The sequence below is a fragment of the Aphanomyces invadans genome (genome assembly GCF_000520115.1).
Source record: "Aphanomyces invadans strain NJM9701 unplaced genomic scaffold supercont1.2, whole genome shotgun sequence".
Classification (NCBI taxonomy): domain Eukaryota; phylum Oomycota; class Saprolegniomycetes; order Saprolegniales; family Verrucalvaceae; genus Aphanomyces; species Aphanomyces invadans.
Window position 1 is genome coordinate 2157499 of NW_008580147.1, and position 21361 is coordinate 2178859.

Here is a 21361-nt window from a genome sequence, read left to right on the forward strand (position 1 = left end):
AAAAAGACATAATATGGATTTATAAAGGTTTTACCACTGATTTTTGACCCGATCGCGGCGATGGCGCGTCCGTCGGCAAAGGAGCTGCGTCCTTGCTTCCACAGGCGAGCTATGGTCGCCAGTTGCAGTCATGCAGCTGGGGCTGGGCCTTGAAAGCCCCATACGGAAGCTTGCCGCAGACAGAGAGTTCTAGGAGGCTCTCATAGGCTCCGCGCCTCTGGTCGGCCGTGAGGTTCTTTGTGCGTCTGACGCTGTCAGGTAATGAACTCATGGGAACGCTGGCGTTGTGGCAGTGTGTAGAGGGCTAGTGGGATGCGCGTGGGTGTCTTGAGTTAGTGGAAATTCTGAAATGAATGAGTGACAGGTCAAAATGTTGAGCTGCTTTGGCTCCCGCCGCTTTGGTGGTCTATATCTTGGTAATTGAAACCTATTGGTTTGTTTTGAAACCAGCCAATCAAAGGACTTATCTTGCGCTTTCGATTGCACCAATCAGATCGAAAATACAGCCAAAATGAGAAAAATCCCGCCAATCGAAAGGTCAATGGGACAAACATTACGGACCAGAGTAGTATTGGTACAACAAAGATGAAGTCAGCAGGTTAATACATTAATTTGATAGAACCTCCAACTATATGTTATGCATGATATCAGGTACTAGGTCGTGAAAGCATTTGTCACCCATTGACTAAATACACCTCAATTACTTTTTGCAGATTGAATGCTGTAACTATACAGTATTGATATGACGAATTTGTTGTGAACTACCACTGTGGACATTTTTCCGTCGCTCACTGCACACAACACGCACCCTTGGTGGAATCTAACTTATAAAGTTTCATGCCTACTTGGCCGGGCATCGATCTACATAGTACAGTAATACGTCCGCTTTAGTTTTATATGATTTGGTCGTGGAGGGCATGTATATTTTCAAAATCACAAGATGTTGACCAATAACAGGTCAGTCCCGATCATCTTCATGATTAAATTTTCAACAAAACATATTCAGTGGTCGACGGAATTCTACAATATAGTGGTCCTCGATGAATTTCAGAAGACTGGAGCATGATTGGGCCGGGAAATTGGAACTACGCCTTAATTTTCTGTTAATAGTAACCAATCGATATTCTTTTGATCTTGGATGACTGCGTTTTCAAATATTGTTGGAGGTTATGAAAGGAAAGTGCACTGTGTCATTGTAAGATGACCTCTGTTTACTCATTACTGCAGATCATAGTCTTTCGGAACTCTCATCTGATGAATTGATGAATAATAGCCAATTATATTGCCTTATTCTAGTAAGGATTATTATTAGACAAAAGTAGAGTTGTCAATGTCAAATCTTCGGCTGGCACACCATTCGATCGTTGTTCTCTCTTGTCAAACTCAAATTTTTAGACAATTTCCTTCGACAACGGTGAAAAGTCGTTCCCTGTACTATTTTATGCAACGGAAGGAATGATGGTCAAATCCTTCAGAGATGGGCTCGCTAAGAATTAGAAGAACCTTTGGCAATAGAGTGCATATTGGAAAGTGATTCATTAAGCCGAGGTTAAGCTCGCCGAAGAGGCTCAAACATCGGCCAGCCAGACAACAGTTTGAGCCGAGTTGTCGTCTTGCCGCGTCCTTAAAAACAGCAACGATTCGTGTCTTTAGCTCGGCATCCATCACCCCGTGGTGCCATGGCGTCCGCACCTCACCTTTGTGTTTTTTCATTGTGCCGTTGTTGAATTCGTTAAAGAAGTGCCAACGTGCGAACTTGGCATTGGTGGATGATGCCGCATGTGACAGGTAGCAATATGCCACATCGCAACTGTGTCGTTCATGCGGATGTTGAGTCCGCCGCCGCCGAACTCCGCGCACCTTAGTCGCACCTTGAGCATGCCAAGCAGCAAGTTTCTGCAAGACAAGTCGTCCGAGGCCAAGGCATTTCACATCACTTCGCCAAGTTTCACCACCGTGTGGCATCGTGGCGAAACAGCCATCATTCAATGGGAATGCACATCAGGGTCAGTCATCCCGGAAGTGCGGCTCGTGCTCTTGCGCTCGAGCAATCCCCACACGTGCACACTTCTCGCAGATCACGTGGAGAACAATGGTTTTTTTGTCGTGTCCCATGTGCCATCAACGCTTCCCACGGGCGGCGACTACATACTGCGCATCTTGTCGATGGATGGCCGCCATGGCGTCGACTCCAACTATTTCACGATTCGAGCTTAGGTCGAAAGCAAATGCAGGACGGCTCCATGCATTATAAAATTCATATTTATATACTAGTATATTTTCCAATGCAGCAAGTACGCCACGTCATCCAGAATGCGGGCATGGGCAAAGCCATCCCTGTGATACCTCTGATTATCCGAGTGCTCCATACAGCGACGTGTGCAACCACAACTACAATTACCGCTCTATTACCTCCAAGGTATGAATGGCCTGCATTGTTCAAGTGGTTCGATCGAAGTCGGCAGCATTACGACCATGACCCGACAATATAGCGTTTCTGTCGGACTAGTGACTTCATCATAGCGTCCGCTTCCTTGCCAGACACGCGGCCTTCGCTCACGATGATGTCCCTAATGATCGAGTACACATCCGACGGCATGCGCTTCGCCGACCCCGCGATGAAGCAATACCCGCCCTACACAGTACTTCGATCCACAAGTGGCATTGGTATCATCAATATACCTGGGAAAGCACTGCAAAAACGGCTGCCTTTTGCTCCGCCAACTTGGCTTGCACGTAGACTTTGTCTTCCTGGTCGCGCGAGAACGCCACATTGAACGATGTGATACCACCACTTTCCGCGAATTGTGCCCACTCGTCGCCGTACAAGAAATCCTATCGGCCATTAGTCAACCACCAGTCGAGTCAATTGGTACCTTGTCCCTATGGCGGCACCCAAAGTAGACATGCGTGTCGCCGACGGACGTGCCATGGGTGCGCTGGGCCTGGCGCTCTTGGGCGATGGCGCGCATGACTGCAATGCCGGTCCCTGGTCCGATTAAGATGACATTTTGCGAATGAATCGCTGAAGTGAGGCGGAAAAGCCCCGTCTTGATCCTCATTGGGACGGTCGCGCCGGCCTCCAACTTTTCCAGCCACGCGGAGCACACGCCTTTCTTGTGTCGTTTGTATGGCGTCAAGTAATCGACGATCGCCACTGTCAAATGCACCTGTAGATGGTCGTCGTGACGTGTCACAGGAGGACAAGCAGCAGACCTGGCGAGGGTGCACATTTGGCGACGATGCAATCGAATACGCGCGCGGCGCCAGGCACGGAATCAACTCTACGAGGAACTCCAACGGCACGTGGCAAGTGGAGAAGTCTTGCAGCACCTGCATGACCAATCAAGCCGCAAGATGAGTGGGACGTCGCAATCGGCTTGGGGTACCTCGATGTAGGTTCGGCGTTCGCGAGCGCAGTAGTCCTGCAGGAGATCCGCCCCTTCCGGAGCGCTGAGCTCCATGAGTTTTTCCTTCTGCATAACAGCCACCAAACGATCATGACGACAGGACGCTAAAACCAGGGAGGCGTGTCTACCTCGTCGGGGTCTTGCGTAAAAAGCGAGAGCCGCTCAAAGAACGATCGCCGCGGCGTCCCAAACACGTCCAAATACTGTCGCATCAACTCTTCTGCCGTGCACCGCGACGGCAGGCCAGACGGTTTGCCATCAATGCGGCGGATGAACAGTTGCGTGGAGGGAGGCAATTGCAACGTCATGTTTAAAAACGAGTCGATGGCTTCGGTTTGAACATTTTCAGGATATAGGAGTGCAATGTCGCCAGCAGAGTACGTGGGTGACGACGCGGGCAATGCCAGCTCGATGTGGCGAACATCCTGCGTCCAGTCGGCGGCAGTGAGTCGTTCGTTCTTAGTCAACGTGGCTTGGATGAGGTGACTGCCATCCAATGCAGTCTTGGGTTGGTCGTAAAACGTATGGCGAGTGTCAGGCACGTTCGTAAGGGCAGCTCCGTCGGTCACGATTTGTACAACGTATTTTGGTGGCGTTGGCTTTGGGCTGTCGTCAACGACGAAACCAGGTGGCAGAATGAAGGGTTCCATTTGCAATAATGCCGACCACAGCTTATCGAGCCATGGGTTTAATGCGCCGTGATAGCCAAGCTCATGCTGGTCATCGCCAAGGCCGCGGCCGATGATGTCGACTGCACCAAGTTGAAGCAGCCGGGCATGCAGGCGTCGGGCGACTGCATTGTACTTAGCGTAACTGGAGTCGCCCAAGCCAAACACAGCCATCTTCATAGCTTGTAGCGAATCTGCCGCCAAGCTTTTCCGCAGAAGGAATTTCCACGTGCTCGTCATGTTTTCAGGTGCTTCGCCGTCGCCTGTCGACGACGCGACAAACACAACATGGCTAAGCGCAGGCAGTTGGTGAATGTCGAATGCATCCATAGAGGAAACGATCACTGGGATGTGCCTGGCGGTGGCCATGCGGCCGATCTGCTCGGCCACATCCTGACCGGTGCCTGTCGCGCTTCCATACAAGACGTGCAACATGCTCTTGCTGGAATTGCCATCTCCAACGTCGGAGCTCCGCTTTGATTCGCTGAATTTTGACCAATCATCATCAATTCGGATAAAGCAATGGTTATGCGGTCGTTCCACTTGATATCACGGGAGGGCAGTCATGTCAGGGCAGTTACGTGACAACAGCGGTTACAAACGTTTTGTCCAACTCGACGAAAAGATAGCGGTTTCATTTGTATGTCGTACTCGATGTCCGACGAAACCCGACGAGCAATGAGTGGGGGGATATAGACGAGCGATGAGCATCACTTGTCAATCTGGGAACGACATGGGAGGTGGTGACTTTCGTGGGTGTCCATGGCGCGTGATGGCTCATCTCGGATAGGACGCGCCTCTCGCAAACGTAAGGGCAAGAGCTTGAAGCCCGTATTGCTCGCGTAAGTATCTGCTTGTAGTGTCGAGCGTTGTCACATATATGCTGGTAGATGTCGGGTATTTTCGGATGCTGTGCACTATCCTAGTCAGAAGTCGAATCGTCAATGGCAACTTGTTCCAGTTTAAACGCATCGTCCGTGCCCATTGCCTCGGGTGGCCATTCCTCGTCCTGCGAAGATGTCAGCCATCATTCTCCTCAACGCGGCGTGACTGAAATTTCTCCAGCAAAATCTCCTGGCAAAGTGTCAAGCGCATGAGCTCACAGTGTTTGAGACGATAGTCGTGACGCCAGACAAGTTTAGAAATCTATTCGGGTTTGAGCTATGGGGCGTCGCGACCTCCTCGTCCATGCTGGTGTATCACCTGTGTTTACTTTACGCCCGCTTTGCCTTTTGTGAACATTCCATTCAATCAACAAACATGGTCAGAAAGGAAACGGCAAGCCATGAAATGACAGGGCCCCGCTTGTCCAGATCGACGTCGACGTTGTCTTCGCGTAACTCTCGCTTGCGCTTTCGATGAACGAGCAGCTCTCTTTCATTTAGCTTGGCCATAGGCGAAAAGTTATCGATACGAGTATGACGGCCGTACTGATGGCAGCGCTGGGTCGCGAATAGTGCGTCCGAACGAATCTCATGACGACCAGAATGACCTGTGCTCCCATGTGACAACGTTTCACTCAACGGACTGCGCGACGAGTGCCCTGGTGTTGTTGTTTTAAGGAGATTCGTTGCTCCACACGTCGCCACCGTCACCGTTGCACACAGGAGTGTGCAGCAAGAGGTCTTGCATGTAGTCGATGTGAGTGGTTCATTTGGCGTACCTGCTCGAGCAGCACGTGTGTGCCACGTTGGGCTCAAGAGGTGTTGACTTGGGCCGTCTACAACGTGCACCACATAGCGATCGCGATCATCGACGAGACATTTGCCCAGGACGTCCGTTTTCGCATGCATATCAAGACAATCCTGGCGGCCGAAGAAGACTCATGGCTGAGGTTTGCCCTCAATTGTGGTGTGCTATCCGTACAAGAGAGCGCGGCATCCCCACCTTAGTCCACCGAAGGCCGTCATACCATCTTGGCTCTCATAATCGTACTTGGCGGACGATTATCAGCCACAACTGCGTGGGTCGATTGCGAAGCAATTGTCCTGCCCACCGTGACCTGCACAAGAATGCGCTTCACGTGGAGCTATTGATGTGGTTGCAGGTGCACTACTGAATGCCCATCGTCCTGTCGTGATCAACGTCAATCTGTCCATTCGTTTCAAAGACGAATTCTTCCTCTTCGACCTCAAGTTTTGGCAACTCATTGCAATTCACGGTCACCATTCCATCGCTCAAGCAAGCCGGGACCTTCACTGCATTCAGGCATCCATCCACTAGCAGAAAAACTATTGATACGTAGCGCTGTTACCCGTGAAAACACTGAACTCGTGAGCCAGTGTTTGGGATGCGACTTCTTCGGCTGGTTACACCCTTTGGTGACTCATCGAACCGGCAAAACGACTGTCTCTATTGGTGTCTACCTTCCTTGTGTGCCAGGGCGATGCGACGCCCAAGGCGACTGTTGGTCCAGGCAAGAAGGCATAGAAAGCAATGCAGCCGCACACGTCTTTGATTCATGCATGTGGCAAGGGATCCGAGGCAGCGGTGCCAAGCCAAACGCCACAAGGGTTCGTGGGATCTCGAGTATCTTTGACCTGTTCAGTCGCGTAAAAGTGACTAATAAAACGCAAGCGGTTTCATAAAACGTCAACGTTAAACCTATTAAAGTGCGATTACTGCGTCCAGTGTGGACAGGTTATGACGCGTTTTTACCTGCATACGCTTTTTCACTTGAAGTTGCTGAGAGATCAAGTCTTCACCCATGAGTCATTTCACCGAATCTCACGATTGGATTGGTCAATATTTCTGTATAGTGCAACATGATTGGCTAATATCCTACCCAGTGACAACACCCTTGCTAACAGAAGAGCTGCATGCACAAAACGAGACGAGATGGTGGCGCAGAAGCGCAAGAAGGCCAACGCCGACGCAGACGATGAGCTCAAGGAGAAGCGGCGCATTCAGTGGAAGCTTAATCAGCGCAACAGTCGTCTGAAGAAACACAAACTAGCGCAAGACCTCATGAAAGCCAACGAAGCAGCGACCCACGATATCGACGAACTCCAGAGGCGATTGGACGTCCTAGCTGGCAGCGCGCTCGTTGCGAGGGAGCCTGCGTCCGTGTTCCGAGGCAACGCGGCCGTCCGCATCATTGAACAGTACTATCAGGTGTTTCAGAACGGGTTCGCAACGTGCCCCGTCCAACAGCAATTCCAATATGACTTCGTTCGGAAGATCATGACAACCTCGACAAGCTTTATGAACGCCCAGGGCGCCGAGAGTGTTGTGGACCAATGGCGCCTCATGACAACGTCTCACCATTCCCTGCGCATCCGACCTGTCAGTTGTGAATACATGAAGGAGGAAGACGGCGTCGTCGTCCGCGCTGTCTCGCGCTACATCGTCCGCACTTCAAGAAACACACTGGAAACATTGTACCCGCATGTGCTGAGTCGGGAGTCCCTCGTGCAGCACCTCATTGGCCTCGAAGTCGATGCGCTCGACACAGTCCACTCGTATTTTGACGGGGACGGCCGCATCATCCGACACGACGTCGTGATCGATTTCGTCAACCCCCTCATCAAATTGCTCGGGGACGTGAATCTGGCGGCGGAAGTGCTCAATGGCGCGCATTTGGCGGACAACGGCCTTGTCGACATCGAACGCAGGCACACGCGCGGGGCTGCTGCCGTGGAGGATATTGAAAGACTGGAGGACAACGACGTCCCGCGAAGCCACTCTCCGCGGACGACTCGTCCAAGCAACCGAAGCGACATCTCGATGCTGCTGTCCACGGGGCCATAGCGCCCGCATCGCAATTTATTCTATTAATACGTTCCTCCGACCCAAGGACACCTTCGTCGGCGTCATCTTCCTCGTGCCAAAAACGATGGTCAGTTGCTTGACGGTATTTGTTTCGAATGCTTGTCCGTACCACTCGCACCCCTGGTGTGTCAGCTACGACGAGATGTGAATAAAGCATTCCTCATCTATATCATTCTACGATGATGCATACTAGTATTCCTTTCGTTGTTGCTGGCAATTCAGGGAGATAGAGATTCATCTATTCGCTATTGATCATTTATTGTCTATTATATATCATCATGGGGGATGTGGATGCCCCCGGAACCTGTTGGGCGGCGAAACCTCCGAGGGACTGCGCGCGCGGGCGCTGCCGAGATCAAGAACGTTTAAAGAGGCAGCGTACTCTTTAGTGCGCCAGTCGTACCGGAAGTGACGCTGTCTGAGTGATGGAGGCGATGGCTCAAAATGTGCAATGTTAGTCATCACACCGTTGGTGTATTTTGAGCAAAAGCAACTGGAACACACAACACTGAGACCGCGGAATTTTGTGAAGTGCCATGTCGAGGGTGCTCGCGACGTTTATGGGCCGCCTTCAGCGCCCGAACCTCCTTCATGCACAAGGCTACATTGGTGGAAGTTGGGTCAATGCCGCTTCGGGTTGGTTTGTCGGTTCATGCAGCAGACTAAGCTTCGCGTAGGTGAGACGTACGACATTCAGAATCCGTCGAATGGCGCCACAGTGGGCACGATTGCAGCCATGGACGTGACAGATACGAATGACGCCGTGGAAGCTGCTGGCGAAGCGCTGGCCGCGTGGAAATCTCGCACGCCGTTTGAACGGTCTGAAGTGCTACAGAAATGGGACCAACTCCTTCGTGACAACACCAAAGACTTAGCGGTCATCATGGCCACCGAGAGCGGAAAGCCGTTGGTCGAAGCGGCTGGCGAGGTCGCGTATGCTGCTGACTACCTGCGCTTCTTTGCGCACGAATGCCTTCGCTATGAAGGATTCATGATCCCGAACCACGTCCCTAGCCGTCGGCTAATGGCCATACGCCAACCCGTCGGCGTGTGCGCTATGATCACGCCTTGGAACTTTCCCATTGGGATGTTGGCCCGTAAAGTTGCGCCTGCGTTGGCCGCCGGATGTACGGCAGTTGTCAAGCCTGCGGGCACGACGCCACTGTCGGCGCTTGCCTTTGCCACGTTGGGCCATGAGGCAGGGGTGCCCGACGGTGTCCTGAACGTGGTTCCAGCCACCCACGATGCTGCACCACGCATTGGACGCGCCTTGGCCACCCACCCCACGGTAGCCATCTCACTTGATCGTGTACGCGTGTCGACGCTGGCTGAAACGACAGTGACGGTGTAGGTGCGCAAGTTGTCGTTTACTGGCTCGACGTCGGTCGGCAAGCTCCTGGCAGCGCAGTGCGCCACTACGATGAAGCGTGTGTCGATGGAACTGGGCGGCAACGCGCCTTTCATTGTATTTGACGACGCCAACCTAGACGAAGCGGTTGCCGGTTTGATTCAAGCGAAGTTTCGCAACACGGGGCAGACGTGCGTGTGCCCAAACCGCGTGTTCGTTCAGCAAAGCATTTTGGAAGAGTTCACAGGCCGTTTGGTCGATCGGGTACTTGACTTGACGCTTGGCGACGCTGTGTCGTCGGGGTGCAACCTGGGGCCGTTGATCACGCCAACGGCTGTCGACAAGGTATTCACGTGGGTGCATGGCATAACTTTTTTCAATTTGTGCCACGCAGGTAATGGAACTGGTCTCGCAAGCGGAACGAGCTGGCGCGCAGGTGGTGGTGGGAGGCCGCCCGCATGCTGCCCTCGGTCCAAACTATATGCAAGCGACCGTACTCTCCAAGGTGACGATGGACATGAACATCGCAAACGAAGAAGTATTTGGGCCCGTTGTGCCTGTACTGTCGTTCGACACGGAAGCCGACGTGGTTGAAATGGCCAACGCAACGGACGTTGGACTAGCAGCGTATTGCTACACGTCCGACTTGGGTCGAGCCTGGCGTATGTCGGAAGTTTTGGAAACGGGCATGGTGGGCATAAATGCTGGCATGATATCCGCGGTGCAGGCACCATTTGGTGGTATCAAGCAGTCCGGGCAAGGTCGGGAAGGGTCGATTGTGGGGCTGGTACGATCTCACCTCTGCTTTCCACTGCGCATAGTTTGAAATCGTGATATGCCTAGGACGATTACACTGAGCTGAAATACGTGACCATGGCGGGGCTTGCGTAGCACGGGGACTCCTTTACTACAGCACAATCTATCGGAGAGCGCGGTCGTGCCGTCATTAGACCGCGGTGATGCTTGCGGTTGATCGGTTGAAATGCTTTGTTACACTTAAAGAAAGCATAAAAATGGCCAATAATTGTGAAATAGTTGCATTTGATTGGACAACATTGGTGGATTCGATTACGAAGGTGGGTATACTTGTCTCAAATCTCAACATTTGACGGAGCTTCTCTTGTCCTTGCATGCGGCGAGCTTTGAAAACTTTGGTTCTCGACGACCCCCGTGTCGACATGGCCCATGACTGTCGGCCACACCCACCAAATCTTCTTTGCCTGGGACAGGAAGCTCGACATGCGGTACCGGGTGTGTGGGCTCTTGCCTCTTAATCTCGTGTGCGTTGCCACGTCTTGCACAGGAAACGTTTGCTACGTCCCCGAACACGGGCGCCATGCTCGTACTCATCTCGTTCGATCTTGTCGGGGCCATTAACACTTTGCTCGAGTCGACATATAACGTGCTCTCGGTCCTCTTCGCTGACCCGTCCTTTACCATCGCGAATCAATTGGGCAACGGTGTGTTAGGCGCGATCAATATCACGCTCATCCGCCTCCGCATGGGCGGAACAGCACCAACGCCAACCGACGTGACCCGCATCAGTAAGGTGCGGATTTACATTTTCTTCAGCATTTCATCGTAGTCTGCTTTGCCGCCGTGGTCGTGTTCACCTAATCCTCCGCGTCGGAGGCAATCAGCACCTTGCCCGTCGTAACGGGGCCGAGATAGATCGCCGCTGCCAGCTGCGCGAGACGCTTGGCCATCGCGTCAGTCGGCTGTGGCGGACCACCGAAGTCATTGCGCTCCCATTCGTGTCGTGTCGCTCACGGGCTTCCTCGCCAAAGGGTGCTAATTCTGGTTCCAATATGGCGCTGTTGAGTCGTGGGTGGCATGGTACTGCGTCCCGGAAACTTCTCGTCGTACAACTACCGCGCTGTTGCCGGCTGTCCCGTGGGGTCGACGCTTCTTTGTCGCTACGACTTGGCGTAGTGTTTTCGTCTGAGGTGGCAGCGCTGGAAGGTTTTGGTCCTGTTCTCGATCGCCTGGCGCTGGCCCCTGGCGAGCCCGACAAACTTGTGGTGTGCGTTTGACAAGCCCGTGGGTTTGGCCTATTTTGGCAGGTTGAACGTGTGGATTGGGTTGACAACCGGGATTTGTCGACGTAACCTTTTACTTGCGCTTCGCCCCTGGGCACCCTTGTCGCCCACGAAGACCGCGAGTCCGCGGGTGCCCTCCTGGTGTTTGCGCTCTTCTTCGGCATGGGGTCTGGATCGACCATTTGTTGGAGCGACTACTGGTTCGCCGCCGAAGTTATGAATCAAACGCGACAGAATTGCAAGTGTTTCCAGGCGTTGGGACTCGCACCTGCAGTGTGTGCTGCTCCAGTCGTGCTTGCGTCGTGGCCCCTGTTCACCCAAGTCAATGCGACAACACCAGCCACTATCGTGCGCCAACAGGAACGAGATGCCCACTGTATTACTGGTGTCGATGAGTATCTGCACCGGCTCGAGATATGGACGGTGGAGCTAGGCTCTTGCCAACCATGCCGCCGACACGTTCCCTACCCTGGAGCGGACTCGCCCGTTGTCGCGTTGTACCAATACGCTTCTTGATGTGTGCCGTCTTCTCTGATCGTCGCAGCAACGTACTGCCATCCAGTCTGTCCTTGCTCTTTGGCCAAGATCTCTTCGAGGATCCCTTCGGCCTTGACCCATTCCTTGGCTTCAATCGAATCGAACAGCCACGCGACATGATCTCCTCTGCCATCGTACTCGACAGGCGTCGACGCGTTGAACGACGCGAGCTTCGCCTTGAGTGTCAAGGGCATGCGAGTCTGGGCGCCGATCGGTGGGTCCTCGCGGGCACTTCGCGGCGACAAGCTCCACCGGGTTTCTCCCGTGACGGTGTTGAAATAGTACGCATGTCCCGTGTCTATGTCCACGTATTCGGCCCACTGCGCGCCGATCTCTCGCTTGGCCACGTGCGACCTTGACGACAGTTGCTCCTTGTCTTGGTGGTCAAACCATTCGTGACCAGGAGATAGCCCCGGCACCGTGCCCTCCGGCAGCAGCTCGTCGAATTCGTCCGGCTTCGTCCATCGATACTCTTGGGTCAACACGTTGTGGTAGTACGGGAGCTGGTACGTCTCGTCAAACATTTCGACCCACGGACTGCGCGGCTCGGATCGCTTCGTCACAAGTCCAGTGTTATGCGCCACATCGTACCCGTAATAGTACTGCCATTGAAGGGATGGTTGCTGGTTCAAGCTTGATGCTGTGCGCAGACGCCGACGCGTCGTGCTCCCTCCCACAGAGACCTGGCTCCGCCCTAAGCCACCTCCGTTTTCGCCGTACACTTGCTGCGGTGGCAGCGACCACACGCTCTCGCCGGTTTGTGCGTTATGATAGTAGACAACCCCCGACTCCGAGTCAACAAGCTCTTTCCAAGCCGACTTGCCGATGGACCGGCGCGACGTCGACCGCTGCGTGAGCTGGTCGTGCGGCTGCGCTTCAAATACGTCTCGAGTTTGATCTGACGTGGGCACATCCCACCGGTACTCGTGGGTGCGGCAATTGTAGAAGTAAAACGACCCCGACAATTCATCGAGGCACTGGAACCAGTCCTTCATGGCAGCGTCGGCGCGGAACGGCTGAACAAAGCCATCGCCAAAGATGTCCATAGCGAGGGGGCGCACCTCGCGACGAACTTGGTTCCACGCGTTGTAGTAGTACTTTCGATTCGTCGTCGGGTCAAAGAGCTCGAGCCATCGATTCGCGCCTTCGCCGACCGCTGCGCGGACGCGGTACCCTCGGAAGTGACGCTGGATGGCCGTCGCCGCCTTCTTCTCGCGCCGCACCTTGACTTGCAACCTCCTCACCCTGTTCTCCTTGGTCTTGCGCTCGACGCCCTCCGTCAACGGCTGCAGCTCGCGCTTGGCAATTCGGAGCTGTTTCTCGGCCTCGCTGTATTCTCCCACAGCAACCTCCAGGTTGCGAGTGTGCACTGCCACGGCCATTCGCTTCTTCTGGAGCTGGTCCGCGAGCTGCACTTGCAGGTACCGCGTCAAGTATCGCTGCTTGGCCCCCGTGATTCGCGCGGAATCGTGAAACTTGGACTTGATCGTCATGGTCTTGTCCAGCTCGAGTGCCAACTCGGCTTCGTCAGCTTGATCCGTCGCGAGGGATCGCCGCAACGCGTCGACTTTCGCTGACAGCGCGGCCACTCGACCGGAATACGTGTGAATCTTGATGAAAAGGGGTTTCGCCACGACCTCGAGCTTGCGCAGCTCGAACTTGACCTCGGCCGCCTCGCGTCCCTTGTATCCCCGGAATATCCGTTGGAGCAGCAGAATACTCCGGTCGCGGCGCTCCTGGGCGGCCAGCACCATCTTCATTGCCTTCATGAAGTTGCGTGAGACGTACCCCCGGCACAAACTCTGGATAATCCGGGCTGCTTTGTCCTCCTGGCGCCGCAATTGGACGAGGCCGAGCATGATGGTCCCCAACTGGCGCTCCCGCACCCCTCGCCAGTTCTTCTGGATGCGGATTACCGCCCGCAACTTTTGTGCCTCCGCCTCCTTCACCAACCGGACCTTTCGCGCTTCCCACGCCACGTGGTTCCGATGGGCCCGTTGGATCTGTGATGCGCGAGCGTGAAGCATTCGCACTTTTTCGCGCTCGACCAAACGTTTTGCAAAGTCTTTGCGGCCATTGTGGCCGCGGTAGATGCGCTGCAAGTAACTTGCCGCTGCGTGCTCTTTCGCTTCCTGGAGGCGCTGCATCTCGATGAGCTTCTTCCGCAACGCGACGTCACCGCGACCTTTGTGACCACGCCAGAGACGTTGGAGACGAATCGCGGCGACTTCCGTCATGGCATGACGTCGTGAGTCAAGCTGGGCAATGCGTCGCAATTCATCGCGCATGCGGTGGACAAAGACGCGGTCGCGATGGCCTCGAAAGATCTACTTCGATTGCTCATCTCGTTCGACCGAGAGACGGGACCACAGATATGTTGTACCTTTTGAAAGATCAACGCCGCGGCCTCCTCATTCAACCGAATCCGCATGAGCCGACGCGCGCGACGGCACAGTTGTTTGACCTTATAATATCGATAGGCGCGCTGTATGACACAGGACTTGGTTTGCTGCACGATGGCAAGGCGTGTGCGGCGGTAGGCCGCTCTCGCGAGGAACCCCCGGACACGTGCTTGAATCTTGGGCAGGACATCGCGCACAACACGTCGCAGTAAGGCGCCGTGGATGCCGCCTCGCGCCAAACATCCCCGCATCACAGCTTGAATCTTGATTGCGCTCGCTTGTCTGTGAAGCCGCCGCTCTTTCTAGACAGATTTCGTTTGAAGTGAAGAAGTCGTCTGATGGGATGGACGGCCCCACCAGAACTTGCAGCTCCATGGCGTTCGGCAACGGCTCAATGCCAAAGAACGTGCTAGACCAGTCGACAAACTCGAGGCGCTCGACCAGTTGATGAAGGTACCGCCGTCGAATATGCTGGCAATTCGTCATGTTGAGTGTGAAGAGCTTAGTGCATGCGGTCGTGAGTGCGTCGATCCCGGCCTCCGTGATGCGACCGCAGTCCACAAGTGACAGCGACGTGATCGACGTCATGTGCTGGGCCATGGTTTGCAAAACCTGCAGTGAAACCAACGACTGTGAGGACTCCTCTCTTCCATCGAGTTGCGAGAAGCCCATGCACACCTTGTCGCTGACGTGCGGGCACTGGGACAAGTTGAGATGCTCCAGAGCTTTGCAGTGCTGCGCGAGAGCGGCGACGCCTCGGTTCGTGATGTTTGGACTGCCGCTAATGTCGAGCCACTTTAAACACGTGCACGACTTCGCGAGTCGGAGGAGGTCATCGTTCTGCGTGCGAATACATCCTGCCAGAGACAGCCGCTCCAGGGCATGGCACCGGTCGGCCAGTTCATGAATCGACGCGCTCGAGACATCTCTGCATCCCGTGAGCTTGAGCGTCGACAAGTGCGGACACCCGGCAGCAACGGCACGGACGCCCATGTCCCGTACGTGGCGACACCCAAACAAGTCCAGATGCCGTAGACGACTGCACCATTTCCCGAGCTCCACCAGCGCCTTGTCGCCGAATTCACCAACGTGCGCACATTCGGATACGTCCAAGTGCGTCAAGCTTTTGCAGCATTGGGCAATCTTGGCAATACCGGCGTCAGTGATGGCGACGCATCGCGCAAGGACGAGCGTTTCGATGGTCCAGCAGCCGGCGGCAAGGGTGGCAAGAGCCAAGTCTCCGATTTGCCCGCAGTCTGTCAAGTCGACCGTGACAAGACGGCACTGATGGGCAAGCACGCGCAAGCCCAGGTCGGTGATTTTCTCACACTTGCTCAGGTAGATGCCGGTAAGCCCGGGGCAGTGCCGCGCCACGGACCTAGACATTCACGGGAAATGCTACATGATTGGAGGCAAGCAAAGGGACGCAGTGTGTACCAAATGCCAGCGTCCGTGACGTCGATGCAGTTGCTCAGCTCGAGGCTTGTCAGACCTGGTACGAGGTGGGCAACTTCCTGGACGGTGGCGTCGGTGACGGCGAGGCCGCTGTCGACGGCATGTTGATACAGATTGATCTCAGTCCGAAACGTGCCGACGTCGTCTGCGAGAAAGTTGAGCAGAAATGATCGCATGCGTCTACATGCAACAACGTGTGCATCATGGCCCATCGACATTCGTTCAAGCTTGTACCGTGGACTTTTCATGTCGTTTGAAATGGGCTTGAGCTTCGAGTTGACGCTGGGCGACCGCGGGCGCTTCTTCGAGTACGTTTTAATGGACCCATGGTAGTTGGGGCAGTCTGTGTTGTCATCGTCGTTGCTGCCCCACACCGACAGAGGTTTGCCAGGTGGACGGGTGAAGAACAAGCTCTCGTCTGGTAGCAGGCTCTCCGGTCGGTCGTCACCGGGCATACTCGGTTGGGACACCGCTCGGCGCAGCGGACTCTGGATCTGTGGCATGCGAATGTGCTCGGAGGAGGTCACATGCCGCCGCGCCTGGATTGCCGGATCGTCCATGCTCAAGACGCCGTCGCGACGTTTCGTCACGTTGCACAATTCCAAGACTTGTTACAACTAATATTATCAAATATCAAAATTCCGATGAAGTTCACACTTCCCGAAAAGCTTCGCGCGGGACACTTACATGGCCGACATCGACATCATCGGTAATGTGAGCTGGAATGGAAGGACGGTGGCTCACATAATGTTCCTTCGTCATATACGAACAGAGAAGGCTTCAAATGTCGAAGTCCTGCATGACTTTGGCGCGCTCAATACGTTACTCTTTGTCACGATCTTGGGCATGTGCATCGTGTGCGCGTATTTGATCAAGGAGTACAAGTTCTACTACTTGCCGGAATCTGGCGCCGCGATGATTGTTGGGTTGATCGTCGGTGCTTGGTAAGTACATGAGTATCGATGCATGCGCCGTCGCTCACTGCTGTCATTAGTGCGAGAGTTTTCTTCCCCAGTCGAAAAGAGATGGACTTCTTGCGGTTCAAGGTGCGTGATGCTTGCTGCCTTGGCTGATAAGGGCTACGTTTTCTCACGAATGGACATGTATGTGCCGCAGAAACTGCTCTTCTATTTCTTCCTACTGCCTCCGATAATCTTCGAGGCTGGGTATTCGCTGCATCGAGTACGTTCGTCATCCACCTTCCCACCGCATCGATCGATATCATGCGACGTTTGTAGAAACGATTTTTCAACAACTTCATGTGCGTGTCCATTCCTTCCTTCCCATCAGCTCTACCTGCATCTAAATGCTGCTCCTAGGACGATTTTGCTGTATGCTGTCGTCGGCACGATGATCTCGACCTTTGTCGTCGGCTTCCTGACGTTTTACGCGGGGAAGGTGCGTCTTGCGACGTGACACGCCTTATCGTACGTCTAAAGTTCAAAACTAGATGGATTGGATTGCCATCGATTCGTCCAACCCGTTGGAGGCGCTACTTTTTGGCGCGCTCATCTCGGCCGTCGACCCCGTGGCAACATTGTCTATTCTGGGTAACCCCGAGCTCAACTTGGATCCTCTTTTGTACAGGTACATCTCGTCGTGGGATATTGAGGTCATCCCGGCGCCGCAGGGCCACGTGTCATTCCCACTCGCTTTTGTCATAGTCTCGTGTTTGGAGAGAGCGTCCTCAACGACGCCGTGTCCATCGTACTCTTCAACACATTTCTCAAGGTACGACGGCAGGAAACAGTCCAGACAAAAGCCCTGCTTTCACTCATTTTGTCTTCTGCCATCGACGTGTGTAGTTTGAAGAATCGGGCAAAGAATTCTCGTATGGCGCGATATGGATGCTGCTGATCGAGTTTACCGTCATCTCGTTGGAATCTGTCGTGGTTGGCTTTGTCACGGGGTAGGCACATCACACTAGCTTCAGTGTTGAAGTGTGTTTGTTTGGTCGGAGACAGCTCGAGGAATGTGCTGACGACAATCTAGATTGGGCTGCGCGCTCCTGTGCAAAAACACCAACCTGAAAAAGTACCCCAAGTACGAGATTACGATGCTGTTTCTGTTTGCGTACGGGTCGTACTCGCTGGCAGAAGTGATGAAGTTGTCTGGAATCATGTCGCTCTTCTTCTGCGGGATTACCATGGCCCACTACAACACGACGAACCTCTCGACGACGTCCCAGGTACGCTGGCGTGGCCGTATATCTCCACAGATGCTCGTGTATCATGCGAATCGGGCGACTGTCCGTCGCCGCGTCTTGCGCCGACATCTATCTACGGGCACTTGGCTAACCCCCACCGACGGTAGATTACGTCCGAGTCAATTTTCCAGAGCTTTGCGCTCGTCGCGGAATTCTTTGTTTTTCTTTACATGGGGATGGGCATTTGTGTGGGCCAGTTTGGTCGATGGGACGTCAAGTTTATGGTGCTCGCCATCGTGTTTTGTCTCGTTGCACGGCTCTTCAACATTTTCCCCCTCAGTTGGCTGGCCAACTGCCAGCGCAAAGAAAAGGTCACTGGCCAGATGCAAGTCGTGCTCTGGTTTGCCGGACTGCGCGGTGCGATTGCGTTTGCTTTGTCACAGTAAGACATGATGCACGAACCCATCATTTGGCACGAATTTCGTGGTCAACGTTGGCCCACGATCCCGAGATGATCTCGTTCGATTGTAGAGATATGCCGGGGGCGAATCGAGATTTGTACACGACAACAACGCTGTCGGTTGTGATCTTCACCACCATCGTGTGCGGTGGGCTCACCGAGCCCTTGCTCAAGAAAACCAAGCTTAAAGTACGTGGCAACGTGAGTCCATCGAGAGCTTATTCCACGTTGTATAGATCGACGACGACGACCTCGAGATGGACATGGGCGACCATGAAGATGAGGAATACGGACTGATTGCGGTGCATGATGTACGCCATGGATGCCTCCTGACTGTGATGCGGTATCCTTCATGAGTGTGTGTAGCCATCTGCGTCCGATCACTGCCATGGAAGCGACTCCCCAAATACTGCAGCCATGTCGCCGTCGATGCGCCTGCGCCGCTTGTCTGTCGAGTCGGAGCTCAGTTACGTCGAGTCGTTTTGGGGCAACGTCGATGAAAAGTACATGAAGCCAGTGTTTGGTGGGGCCCCTCGTCGATTGTCCAGGGTAAGGACTGCCGTAGACTGACGTGGCCACAAGTTGGTCGAACACTCATGTGGTTCTTTCCGTAGAACGTCCACAGTGCGAGCTCGCCACTGACAGACGGCGCCGCGACCACCTCGTCCACATCGCCAATTCAGTAGAAGAAGGCAAGGCTAACAATTCGTTAAATGCAACGTGTGCGGCTGGTTTTCTGGAACCAGCGGGCGGGTGCGTGTCGTCGGCTCAGGCTCCGACGCCCTTGAACTTGATCTCTTGTTGAATCTGTGCCAGGAGGTTGCTTCGATCGGGGCGTGGAGGGGACGATGAAAATGAAGTGGACGTTGCTGGCATTGTCTCGGTCGTGGTTGGCTCTGTGTTCGCCGCCACAGCGAGCAAGTCATATGCCCCCTCGGCGCCTCTCGTCCCTTTGTTCAACTTGGCGTTCTTGCTGCTCGATGTCGGAGATAATTCTTGTGTGTTGTCACAGCTGACTTTTCGCAAGGTGAGTTTCGCTCGATGGGGTTGTCTTTGGAACTTGGTACAGCGGGGGACGAAGGTTCAACTGGAGGAGGCGTCGGCGGCGTTTGTGGCTTCTTCTTTGTCTATGGCAACCATGGAAGATCCCAGCGGCATGCACGGCAAGGTACCTGGGTCAGCGTACATTTCTGGCGGCTCGGAGCTTCCTCCTTTTTGAATTCTGCGTCCTGGACAAGCGTTCGTGTCGCCGTCGTGCAGCGAAGGATACACGCACTTCTTGCTTGCAATAGGCGTCGAAATCAACGAGCGCCTGCAGATGGATGTAGTCGAGCATTCGAACGGAACACTCGTTGAGGAATGCGCTCGCCCCACTCTGAAAGAACACGACTGAGTCACGGAGGTCGCAGACGTGGCCGCAGCCTGTCAACATTCGTTTACATGGATGGTAGTACTGAGTTACGTTGCAAACGTATGTGTCCAAGCCGGCGCGAGCCATGCGGCGTGCCAAACAACGACCGACACACAAGGCGCGGGGGGGGAGAAGGGTCGCTTGCATCGGGAGGACGCGGCGCACTTCCCTACTCGAGTTATTCAGAGGAAGGGCCATGTGCTGGATGCAACGCACGAATCCAAGGCCGCGACGAGAGAGTAGCGGCGCCAAACATCCCACTCCGTCGACAGCTTGCGGTTGTACGCCTTGTTACCAAAGCGGGCGCAGCACCGCAGTTTGTACTCCTGGGGCGGCGCATGTCAGGTTGACAAGGACTGAGTTGTGCAAGGCCCACTGCTTTCCCATTCGTGATGCGGAACTCGGACATGCGCGCGGAAAAGACAAAATCAAGTGACGACGTGTCGTTCTTGGGAAACTCGACGTCTTGTGGCCCCGTCCGCGCTGCGCAGAGGAGTGCGGCACTCCATGCATTCTTGGACACGTCATCGTGGATGACAACGTACGCCACATCGGACGACATTGGGGTTGTAATGTAGATGCAGAACGGCACCGAGTCTACTGCGATGCCCCTATCGTAGGAGCGCCAGGAATCGGCGTCGAAACATCAGCACTGTGGAGTGGGAGAGTCCATTTGCGCTCAACTTGGTGTTTGTCGTGCATGTAATAACACTGTCAACCGTCTCCCTCGTCCACGCAACGACCCTCAACCATGTACCTTAACGCACACCAACCGAGCAGCAATGTCATCGAGCTTCAAGAACGCTCTGTGCCATTGGCCGTCGGCGTTCAGCGTCGTGCAACTCGCACAGCGCCTTCTCTCGAGTTTGGGTTTGGACGTTTCGACGATACGAAATAAATAGAATTCAATGAGACGGCCCTTCAGCTAAAACGCGACGATGGCGAAACTGTCGCCGTCGACGATCTGGGTACTGTCCATGGACATGATCGAGATGAAGTAGTCAGTGGCGGGGAGAGTTCCTGTTGGTACTGCCTTGTAAATGAACAACCCGTTGTTTTCCACATGGTCTGCAATGATAGTGCACGTGTTGGCCCCCTTTCGTCGCAACACGATGCGAACCTCCGAAACAGACATATCTCGTCGCTCCCACATGAGAAATGCTGGTTGGCCCCAACGCCACACCGAGTCTTTGTTGGGGGAATGGAGCAATGCAAACGCTGGTGTTTCGACATCCAATGCTGCAAGGGAAGGGGCACTCCTTGAACGCGGCAAAGTAGGGGTGTCCGAGTTCGGACGAGAGTGTGCCAACGGCTCGGAGAAGGGGGCAATGTCCACATAATTACTTCGCGCCCTGATGATGGAAGGTGGCGAGAGGGCATTCGCGTGGGGTTCTCGCTTGTCGGACAGAGCGACGGCGGGGGAGCAATGCAGCATGATGTCAAACCTCCTGTTGGGGTCGAGTAAAATTTGAAAGTGTGAAGATTGCGGTTCCCGCACTTGAAGTTGGGATCGACCAATGAGTTCTCGACTTTTCACAGTTGTCCCTTCACCTTGTTTCCAACGCGTTCGGAACGCCTTGGTACAACATCGCATCCACCAGTGAATGCCTCCCACATGCGAAGCGCGCACTCGACATCGCCACCACAAATGTACCGTGGCGTGCATGTTGGCGCGCTCAACTGCGTGGCAAGACTGGCGTAGATAGCAAGATAC

General features: G+C 54.3%; 8 protein-coding genes across 8 annotated transcripts; 5 read left to right on the forward strand and 3 right to left on the reverse strand.

Moving 5' to 3' along the window:
- The first annotated feature begins 1798 nt into the window (after positions 1-1798).
- On the forward strand, positions 1799-2286 carry H310_01478 (hypothetical protein). The gene has a single exon (XM_008864590.1). It carries the CDS (start codon positions 1822-1824, stop codon positions 2215-2217), a length of 396 nt encoding a protein of 131 aa, XP_008862812.1. The 5' UTR covers positions 1799-1821; the 3' UTR covers positions 2218-2286.
- A 93-nt stretch (positions 2287-2379) lies between these two features.
- On the reverse strand, positions 2380-4518 carry H310_01479 (hypothetical protein). Its single transcript, XM_008864591.1, has 6 exons — positions 3539-4518; positions 3390-3476; positions 3217-3333; positions 2877-3170; positions 2683-2835; positions 2380-2635 (listed from the first exon to the last, which is right to left on the reverse strand). Exons 1-6 carry the CDS (start codon positions 4511-4513, stop codon positions 2468-2470), a joined length of 1794 nt encoding a protein of 597 aa, XP_008862813.1. The 5' UTR covers positions 4514-4518; the 3' UTR covers positions 2380-2467.
- A 2384-nt stretch (positions 4519-6902) lies between these two features.
- H310_01480 (hypothetical protein) lies at positions 6903-8009 on the forward strand. Its single transcript, XM_008864592.1, has one exon. It carries the CDS (start codon positions 6917-6919, stop codon positions 7826-7828), a length of 912 nt encoding a protein of 303 aa, XP_008862814.1. The 5' UTR covers positions 6903-6916; the 3' UTR covers positions 7829-8009.
- A 333-nt stretch (positions 8010-8342) lies between these two features.
- On the forward strand, positions 8343-10246 carry H310_01481 (hypothetical protein). Its single transcript, XM_008864593.1, has 5 exons — positions 8343-8485; positions 8527-9137; positions 9201-9542; positions 9592-9984; positions 10041-10246. Exons 1-5 carry the CDS (start codon positions 8386-8388, stop codon positions 10086-10088), a joined length of 1494 nt encoding a protein of 497 aa, XP_008862815.1. The 5' UTR covers positions 8343-8385; the 3' UTR covers positions 10089-10246.
- A 136-nt stretch (positions 10247-10382) lies between these two features.
- H310_01482 (hypothetical protein) lies at positions 10383-10782 on the forward strand (the record flags this gene model as incomplete). Its single annotated transcript, XM_008864594.1, has 2 exons — positions 10383-10448; positions 10501-10782. The coding sequence occupies 2 exons, from the start codon at positions 10383-10385 to the stop codon at positions 10780-10782; spliced, it is 348 nt and encodes a 115-aa protein (XP_008862816.1).
- Positions 10783-11547: 765 nt separating this feature from the next.
- On the reverse strand, positions 11548-16217 carry H310_01483 (hypothetical protein). The gene is made up of 6 exons (XM_008864595.1): positions 15865-16217; positions 15613-15810; positions 14854-15553; positions 14533-14787; positions 14157-14477; positions 11548-14100 (listed from the first exon to the last, which is right to left on the reverse strand). The coding sequence occupies exons 1-6, from the start codon at positions 16188-16190 to the stop codon at positions 11701-11703; spliced, it is 4200 nt and encodes a 1399-aa protein (XP_008862817.1). The 5' UTR covers positions 16191-16217; the 3' UTR covers positions 11548-11700.
- A 100-nt stretch (positions 16218-16317) lies between these two features.
- Positions 16318-18922, forward strand: H310_01484 (sodium/hydrogen exchanger 3; the record flags this gene model as incomplete). The annotated part of the gene is made up of 15 exons (XM_008864596.1): positions 16318-16339; positions 16403-16574; positions 16625-16676; positions 16747-16812; positions 16869-16891; positions 16950-17028; positions 17081-17217; positions 17295-17361; positions 17436-17539; positions 17623-17818; positions 17944-18218; positions 18308-18437; positions 18494-18538; positions 18603-18785; positions 18851-18922. The coding sequence occupies 15 exons, from the start codon at positions 16318-16320 to the stop codon at positions 18920-18922; spliced, it is 1623 nt and encodes a 540-aa protein (XP_008862818.1).
- An 82-nt stretch (positions 18923-19004) lies between these two features.
- On the reverse strand, positions 19005-20209 carry H310_01485 (hypothetical protein; the record flags this gene model as incomplete). The annotated part of the gene is made up of 6 exons (XM_008864597.1): positions 19005-19209; positions 19254-19363; positions 19409-19465; positions 19513-19816; positions 19864-19973; positions 20024-20209. The coding sequence occupies 6 exons, from the start codon at positions 20207-20209 to the stop codon at positions 19005-19007; spliced, it is 972 nt and encodes a 323-aa protein (XP_008862819.1).
- Between the last annotated feature and the right edge of the window lie 1152 nt (positions 20210-21361).

Excerpts from the sequence above, each read along its gene's own strand:
- H310_01481 (XM_008864593.1), top strand. The coding sequence starts at position 8,386 with ATGTCGAGGGTGCTCGCGACGTTTATGGGCCGCCTTCAGCGCCCGAAC. Across the intron at positions 9,138-9,200 it reads CCTTGGCCACCCACCCCACG|GTGCGCAAGTTGTCGTTTAC; the intron begins GTAGCCATCTCA and ends GTGACGGTGTAG. Across the intron at positions 9,543-9,591 it reads CGCCAACGGCTGTCGACAAG|GTAATGGAACTGGTCTCGCA; the intron begins GTATTCACGTGG and ends TGTGCCACGCAG.
- H310_01480 (XM_008864592.1), top strand. The coding sequence starts at position 6,917 with ATGGTGGCGCAGAAGCGCAAGAAGGCCAACGCCGACGCAGACGATGAG.
- H310_01478 (XM_008864590.1), top strand. The coding sequence starts at position 1,822 with ATGCGGATGTTGAGTCCGCCGCCGCCGAACTCCGCGCACCTTAGTCGC.
- H310_01483 (XM_008864595.1), bottom strand. The coding sequence starts at position 16,190 with ATGGACGATCCGGCAATCCAGGCGCGGCGGCATGTGACCTCCTCCGAG. Across the intron at positions 15,554-15,612 it reads GTCACGGACGCTGGCATTTG|GTCCGTGGCGCGGCACTGCC; the intron begins GTACACACTGCG and ends GTGAATGTCTAG. Across the intron at positions 14,788-14,853 it reads GCCCGCACGTCAGCGACAAG|GTTTTGCAAACCATGGCCCA; the intron begins GTGTGCATGGGC and ends GTTTCACTGCAG.
- H310_01479 (XM_008864591.1), bottom strand. The coding sequence starts at position 4,513 with ATGTTGCACGTCTTGTATGGAAGCGCGACAGGCACCGGTCAGGATGTG. Across the intron at positions 3,334-3,389 it reads AACGCCGAACCTACATCGAG|GTGCTGCAAGACTTCTCCAC; the intron begins GTACCCCAAGCC and ends TTGGTCATGCAG. Across the intron at positions 2,836-2,876 it reads GGTGCCGCCATAGGGACAAG|GATTTCTTGTACGGCGACGA; the intron begins GTACCAATTGAC and ends AATGGCCGATAG.